General features: G+C 36.0%; 1 protein-coding gene across 3 annotated transcripts; it reads right to left on the bottom strand.

The window, feature by feature from the left end:
• Nucleotides 1–2,582: 2,582 nt before the first annotated feature.
• LOC122276447 lies at nucleotides 2,583–8,274 on the bottom strand. Of its 3 annotated transcripts, none has more exons than XM_043086171.1 (6): nucleotides 8,049–8,274; nucleotides 6,836–6,988; nucleotides 3,513–4,769; nucleotides 3,366–3,431; nucleotides 3,036–3,234; nucleotides 2,583–2,911 (listed from the first exon to the last, which is right to left on the bottom strand). In XM_043086171.1, the coding sequence occupies exons 2-6, from the start codon at nucleotides 6,836–6,838 to the stop codon at nucleotides 2,841–2,843; spliced, it is 1,596 nt and encodes a 531-aa protein (XP_042942105.1). In that variant the 5' UTR covers nucleotides 6,839–6,988; nucleotides 8,049–8,274; the 3' UTR covers nucleotides 2,583–2,840. The 3 variants fall into 3 exon arrangements, with proteins under 3 accessions (XP_042942105.1, XP_042942103.1, XP_042942104.1); XM_043086169.1 differs by having other exon boundaries at nucleotides 3,366–3,434; nucleotides 8,049–8,273; XM_043086170.1 differs by having other exon boundaries at nucleotides 3,366–3,434; nucleotides 6,836–6,935; nucleotides 8,049–8,273.
• Nucleotides 8,275–8,505: the final 231 nt, after the last annotated feature.

The following is an 8,505-nucleotide window of genomic DNA, read 5'->3' as shown; positions in this document are numbered from 1 at the left end:
CAAATTCCCCTCTCTAAATTGATGTCCCATTCACCTTTGAATCATGCTAGCTAGCCTCTAAACAACTCAAAGAAACTCATATCCGACAACGTAACTTTGAGATCTTTGTCTCATCATAGCAGCACTTCATGTAATATTTATTGTAACATATATTGGTGATTTGTTTTATTTTGTTTTCTTGTATAACTTCAGAATATTTGTGTGTGTAGTATACAATATAATGAAAAGAGCATGAAAAACTTTTCTTTCAAATTATATTTCTTTTATTAGTTTATCTTCTGCTCAGATTTGGAGCAAACCCTTTACTTTCCACCCCCAATGAGCAGCAGATACGCCGAAGTTTCATTGGATTCTCTAAAGAAAGTAATATAACAATCTTTCTCTCAAATTTAGATCCGCGAAAATCTTTGAAGAAGAATATATATCAGTTCCAATTTTCACCCCATTTAATACCTTTTCCAAACGCTACAATTCTCATCGTCCGTTTTGATACCCTCTCTCTCTCTCTCTCTCTCTCTCTCTCTCTCTATAATATAGTTATGCATTTGAATTGGAAATCACACTCTTCACCATGGGCATTATTTACTCTAAGCTAAATCAAAAGATGAGTCTCTTAGATTCCAAGTGCAAGCTCCACTATTTGTCTTTGTTGGTTGGCTAGCTCTCTAGTTTTTCTTTTTCTTTTTTACTCTCTTTTGATCAGCTTTTCAACCTTTCTTCTGCAGTACGGGTAGCAGCGTAGTCATCTTTATCAGTAATCTCTTAAGGAAGATGGTGTAAAATTTCAATTTACACCACATCCAGACCAAATATGCACTCTTTCTTTCATTATATCCCAAGTTCCTTTTAGTTGTTTTGTCAGTATAATAATATGTAGATTATATCATGAAAATATAAAATAGTAGTAATGGTAAAGTTAATTAGCAAAGTTAGATTTTTGTGTTTATATTTTTATTACATTTAATTAGCAAAATGATTATTTTAATTTGGGGGCAACTTGAGCCTTTGGCATTTTAGATAATTAGTCATTTCGAAAACCTAGGTTTTCACCTCTTTTGTTAGATTTAACTGCGGGATGGGATTGAAAAAAAATATAGTCATTTTGCTATAAGCTTTTTATTTTAGTAATTTATGGTGCAATTTGAAAAAAAAAAATAGAATAGTTTAGATGTGCAAAATGAAGTTCTCCCTTTTTTTTTCTCTCTCTCTCTCTCGATTAATTCTAGTGGTTTATTTTCTATTTCTATTGGTTTCTTCTCTTCTATCTGTATTTGTTTGATGATAAATGATAGTTGCAATCATGGGTATGTAAATAATGCGTAATCATTTTTAAAAAGTAAATAAATATAAGACCTAGATGAAAAAATATATATTTAATTTTTTAATAATAGACAATACCCTTTTTCAATACCGCACAATCATTTTATATGTTTATTCTTTTCTCATATTTCTCACTGTTATATGAGCTTAATAGTTGAAAAACACGGTTTTATAATTTTCCTAAAAAAGAAACTATAAAGATAAGTTCAAGACACAAAAAATGACATAATCAAATATTAAGTGTTTTGTTGATACTGTTGTCATAAGTGATGTTCTTTAAACTCGATATCATAATCCAAAGTTGGCTGTCAAGATGGATTGATCATTGATGTTTGATTGTTATGTTAGTTAGCATAGAAGCAATATCTACAATTTTTACAACTTTTTTGGTATATTTTAATTGAACAATTTGTTTTAATTTGATTATGACTTTCGAGAATTATATAAAATGACATTTAAATCTTAGGTAATTAAATTATTTAATTTAACTTTTTTTTTTTTTTTGTGTATTTCATCCATTTGTAGTTATTATATGTCATTTTAAAAATAAAAATTCTACCTACAGTTACTTTTACGTGCTTCTTTATATACTCCACTAATGTTTGCCTTTTTTTTCTTTTTTTCTTTTTATCTCAGCCCACTAATGTTTGCTTTACTACGGTCTGGTGAGCACTTGCACTTTGTGCCCAAGTGCAGAGGCTCTTAAACGGTGTTTGCACTCAAATACTCCTAGCGCTGTCACCAAGTCAGTTCCCTCAATCTTGCACCATCTGTCCTCCACAGCCAGTGTTATGGCCCTCAGCACCCAGTCTCTCGGGTTCTTTTTCTTCCTAACAACCTTGGTTAACACTAACAATACCTCTATTTAAAATTGAAGAAACACTCAATTCTGTGAATAAATGCCATAAGACAATTTAACAACCCTACACAAGCAGCTTTTGTCAGGAAAAGAGCGAATATGCATCAAGGAAATCTCTTTCCTCAATACTCGATAGGTATTTGTTTTCTGCTTTTTCCCAACGTCACTAAAACATGGCTAAACCTGCATGTTAACAACACGGCTTAAGTTTTCATAATATAGGTGATTTGGCCATGTACCCTACCGTTTCAACACTAGGTTAAAATAGATCAGTACCATAGCTGAGGTACTTCACACAGGGTTCAGAAAGCTTGATGAAAACCAGAGAGATGTATTATAGTCACTAGTTCCGTTAGTGGGCATATCAAATACATCCAATATCACCGAGAATGATGAGAGAAAATAGCAAAAGCAATAAACGTCCCTTTCCATTAACAACTTCAATTTCATTTTCCATTTGGGACAACAAGGACCAAGGTTTCAACATACTTCGTTCTTTTTCTCCCCAACCCCCACCCCCCAATAAGTCCATGTAACTTGTCCTCAAAAGCGCTCGAGTTGGTGGGGCAATCACCAGAGCGCGCGCAAGGTATAGCCAAAAAGATTACTTCTCTGCACAAAACAAAAGATTATCCTACCTCAAAACTTGAGTGAGCTTGCTTCATGACAACTGCTTCCCCTCATCCTTTCCATATATACGCTGAAGTTCACGTGTTGCAGCTAGAAAGGATTCTGAAAGCCAAAAGAAGAACAGGTGTGATAAGAAAGTAATGTATAAATCAGATGAAGGGGAGAATGTTAGAAATTCAAATAGTCTAAAGCAGTAGTGTTAACTCAATCCATAAGTTTGCCTCACCTTTCCAAAGGCGGAAGGACTTCTGATTGATAGGCGAACCAGTTATGGTCTGAATCACTTCAAACAGCAAATTTTGAGGCGTGCTCCTAAGCTCTTGGACAATCCCATAAATTGTCTTCCCATTCTCGAAGTATATGTGGTTGTTTGGGTGTTTTGTTTTGCATCCAGCATGACGCTCAAAATCATATGCATTGATAACCTATATAAACCATTAATCAATCAAGTGGGTCCATGGATTGTGCCTAAAGGATCCTTGTAACACCATACATATTTAAAACCTTCAAGAAGTTGATCAGCCTACTCTGTCACACTAAAACTGAACAAGCGTACCTTGGAAAAATTACATGACTGACAGCCACATAGATATCCAGAACCTTTTATAACCCCACGGAGTTCCTTCTAACATGCACAGAATGAACCGATGTCAACAATTATAAGCCAATCTGAAAGATGAAATGCATGAGAACTGATAGTTACCTCCCTTGACCAGGCAATATACTTTACAGGGACTCCATCTAGCATACCAGTTGATAGCAAACTTCTGACATTTGACGGGAAGTTGTTTGGAGGAACCTTCTTAGACATTTTTGGGTCATCTTTCTTCTTGGAAATATTTCCAGTCCCCGAAGCAGTTATCTGGGCACAACTAGTATCTGTTTCAGGATTTGATTTGACTAATTCTTTCTCGATTAAAGCTTCTGATCTCTGGACTGAAGGATTGCCCATCAACAGTTCATAACTCGATATGAGCCTTCCAGAGGGATTTGCATCATCATCATCATCATCATAGCCACCAAAGGATATGATAGTACTTTCTCCCTTATTATAAGAGTGAGAGACCATGTTTTCACCCGTATTGTAAGCAGGACCAACTGGTACACTTGTGTCCTCCCCCCTATCGAAGATGTGACCAGTTGATATGTTATTGTCATCTGACTTGTAGGTTTGACCAATAGAAATGATACTGTCATCATCCTTGCTGAACATCTGACCTGATGACATGGTGTCAGGGTTTTCTTTGTATATTTGACCCATTGATAAGGAGTCACCCACCTTGTTATAAGGCTGTCCCATTGATATGAAATTGTTATCCACTCGGTCATAGGTGTCAGCCAAAGATATCATCTCATTTCCTTTGCCATAAGTGAGACCCATTGATATTGAATTGTCATCTGCCTTGTAGGCATGAGATGCCAACATAGTAGTGCCATCACCCTGATTATAGGCATGTCCCACAGATACAGACATCACATTCTCAGAGTCCTTCACCTGGCTGATTTTAACTTTTCTAAAGGCACCATAGTTTAGACCTAAGCTAGGATCTTCCAGCGTATGTGACATTGATAAACCAAATGATGGATCATTCCCAAATGTATCATCATTAATCTTTCTTGCAATATCCAGTTTTTCGGTGCCAAGTGATGGAATATTTCTGTCATCAATATTAGTGGTCCTGGTTATCTCAGAATCAAATAACCGTTCATTGAATTGGCCAGTGAATGATTGAAAACTTGAAGCATTGCCCCAGGGAGAGACATTTGAGTTTAACATTCCCGAATATAAATTGTTAGTTGGAACCACTACTGCCTGTTTCTTGTTGGGGAACAGCTCCACCTCCGGGCCATCCATGAACCACTGATGAGAACGCTTCGGCTCAATTCTGGAAGAATTATCATAAGCCATCTCACTATCGTTTAGACATCCAGCACCCTTTGCCATCCAGAAGCCCTGATTCTGGAAAAAATTATCACAAAGACAGACTTACAGAGATGCCGTTACCACATAGCTAATCCAAAAAAGAATGGTGAGAACAAGATGCCCTTACAATATATCTAATCCAAAAAAGAATAGTGAGAACACTTATTTTGGTGTGAAGGACATAACAAACTATGATCAATGGCACAAGTCATTAGCACACTTTTATTATTTGTGTGTGCTCTTAAGTCTTAAATCTCAAAAAAGCACACTTGTTTAATTTCTTTTGTTAAAAACAAAAGATATAAAATTTCAGTTCAAGACCCAGAAAAGGATGTAAACAAAATTCTTAATTATTTCATTGATATTGAAGATCACTTACGTACCATGATGCTGCTGGTTGTCATATGTGATGTGTATTTTTTTTATAAGTGTATGTGCTGTATATACCCTGAACCCAATATAAGAGTCCAACTTGGCTTTCTAGATTGGTTGGTATTTGGTTGCTTGTGTTAACATAGAAGTCAATATCGACAATCCATGAGCTTTTCTTTGTCATGGACTTTCGGGTGCATTTTGAGTCAACCATGTACTTTAATTTGATGATGGCTGTCAAATATGTGTATATCTAGTAAAGCACAAGAGAATTATACAAACAGCTACATTTAAATTTAGGTAATTAAATGATTACATGATTGACATGTAGCACAAGATTTTAATCAATTGAGTTAATAGGCTAAACATATTTTTTTGATAAGTAAACATAGTTAACAGGCTACCATAGGGTGGCCCTCAGATGCCACTCTGGCAGCTGTAGCCAATAATCAAGCCAGCACAAAAGTTGCTCAAAAAAACCTGTGGTGGCCTGGCCACCACAAAAGTGGCTCGCAGAACAAACCTGAGGAGGCCTGGACCAGAGTGGCATTGCAAGGTTTTTTCTTTTACGTTTTAAATATTTGTTATGTTTTTTATTTTTTGGTTTCTTTTATTTTAGGATTTTCTTATTTTATTTTTCTGTTTTACTGATAAATAAATTATTTAATTTTATGTTATAACATGCTTTTAAGTTCTAAAAGAATCTCAACAAAGTCAACATTTTACTAATGGATACCTAACGAAAGCATCAATTTAATCAATCATAAACCAACGGGTAGTGAAAAGGTCTATTGACAAGTACACGAGCAATTTAATTTCAAGGCAAACCACAAGGACTAAATTTGCACTTATTCTTACAATAAATAAGCAAAAAATTAAGCCTTGACCTTTTTTGATGAGAAATTCTGGAGACCGTGCAAACGCAACATGTCTTTAACTCAGTTAAACCTCAGACCTGTGTAACTCATCCCCATCACACGGATCAGGTAAATCATTGGTTTTTCGTTAATGGTTTGCACCTAAGGATTCAAACTTTAGACTGGGAGGGAGCAGACGACCAACGCCAAGGTTCCTAGCACTTGACTTCAATCTCTTTTATTATTCTTCCCCACTATCCACATCTTTAGCTACCTAATCTTATCCCTCACCTGAAATTTAGTCATCTACTGTGGAAAATAGTTGGGGTGGGGGGTTTCTAAAATTCATGTTTTTAATTAGGAAAACCCGACTAGGATCGCTCAGTAAATTAATCCAACAATAATCCACTATTCAACAATATAAAAAATAAGCCATTATGTAAGACCTTGAGATGCAGAATGCAACTTCAATTGTAACAAATCCTCGTTAATTCCAACTGCAAGAATCCGTCTATGGTTGGTAGAGTGAAAAAGATTCAAATACTTGTTTTTTACATATGGTGATAACATATGAGGTAATTGTATGAAGACTATAGTCTAAAGCCCCACATGACAACACAAGCAACACTAAAGTCACAGGGTTTTTTTTACAATATAGCATATAAGCACACAAAAGAATAGAACACAAACTTATGGGAGCAAAGTTAAATCTATCAAGCTCAACCAGGACAAGGTGGTGTAAGTATTAAAGGCAGAAGCATCCAAAATCCTTCGGAATGCAGTCCAAAGCTCTAATTCGCTTGGCTCATTTAAGAATGCATTCCAAAGCTCTACTTTCAGATCCAAATTTCATAGAAGAGAATCAAAACATACCATTTTTCTCGTAGTTCAAATTTCTGTCCAATATTGTTCTTGCACTTCCTTTGCGGTCAATTGAATAAGTGAGTAGCTATACGTAAGCCCTTTGGAATGTCTATCTTGTCATATAAAGGCAGAAATATTACTCAACAACAAATGACACATAACCTATCAGTCAAAGAAAGAATGAAAATATCAGCATAAAAGTTACAAACAAGGAAATAGTACACAATTATTTAACCTCATCCTCTGTTTGATCCTTCAGAAATACTCCTTAAGAAAATCAGAGCAATCAATCTCAAAGTTTCATAATGCAGAAAAGGAAAGGTTGCATTCAAATAAGCCCAATGCAAGAGACTTACTATTAGTGAGAGGTTGAAGTAATTGCATCATAATTAAAAGCAAGTATAACACTAACAGCCATTAATTAACCTAAAAATCAAGATATTTTCTTTCCTTTCCCCCATTTTCTCATAATAGAACAACAAAGACAATAAAACTCTGACCCTAGGGTTCTAAGTACAAAAGAAGCGGTGACCTCCGCGACAAGTACCAGTCGCGAGAAAGATCAAGAAGATGCTAGGATTACGTTACGATAATGATCAGAGATCGAACACCTTTCTGGCGGAGACCAACTGTTAAGACACCGGCGATAGAATGGACGAGGAACGCGGGGAGATCAGGGTAAGTTTTGATTAGATTTGAGGGTTTACTTAGTAATCACAAGTCTTTTTATTCATTACAAAGGAGTTTAGGGTGGATCAAACGCATTATCAACCTGCAGGACTGGAGGAAGTAGGGGGTAACTTCGTAATGGGTATGCTGACTACATGGTGAAGGGGGCGGCTTTTCCCACAAAATCGATAAACCAAAAATCTAGAACCGGAAGCTGCGTTTTCGAATCTATCGGACAAAATTGCTCTTAAACCAAGAACCGGAGATCCAGAAACGGAAGTCACAGCCAAAAGCACAGAACTAGTTTTTTCTTATAACACCCAAAACCCCCAATTTCAGAACGAAAGATATAGAATTACAAGGGACATTCACTCAGATCCCGGGCTAATAATCGATAAATAGAGAAGACTAATTTCGGATAGAGAACATCGAACGATCACTCTGATCTCAACTATAACAACAAACGCAAATCAGCCCAACAGAACACAAGCAGAACAAAAAGCCAGGAGGGAGGAAATAATGGAGTAGAGAAAAAAGAAGCTCCCTAACTTACCTGTGAAAGAACAAATCTAGCTCGGCAAAATCTTCTCGCCGGTGAGAAGCTCAAACACTACGCGCCAAGACGCGCGGCTTCTAGGGCAGGAAGGTGAGGGGTGCTGACAGACGGGGAGAGAGTTTCAGAGCTTACGCTGGAGTTGAGCGTTTGTTTGTTTGTTTGAAAAATGAAGTAAAACCTGTTACAGGTGTGGAGGTGTCGTTGTCCAGAGAAGGAGTTGGAGGCATGAAGCGTGCTTCGTCCAGAACGTGGCCTACTAGTGACTACCATAATTATGGTCCAACCTTTCATTAGAGAAATGATATTAATCGTGGTGCATTTTTTTAAAAAATAAATAGTAAAAATTTATGTAAAAAAAGTTATTTCATTAATAATAAATCTATTATAAAATTAAAAAAATGATATTATAAAAGAAAAATTTTAAAGTGTTGTTATTCAATTCAGAAAACTTATA

The sequence above is a fragment of the Carya illinoinensis genome, chromosome 9 (assembly GCF_018687715.1).
Source record: "Carya illinoinensis cultivar Pawnee chromosome 9, C.illinoinensisPawnee_v1, whole genome shotgun sequence".
NCBI lineage: Eukaryota > Viridiplantae > Streptophyta > Magnoliopsida > Fagales > Juglandaceae > Carya > Carya illinoinensis.
The sequence above is the reverse complement of the archived record's forward strand: the minus strand, read 5'-3'. Positions and strand labels throughout refer to the sequence as shown.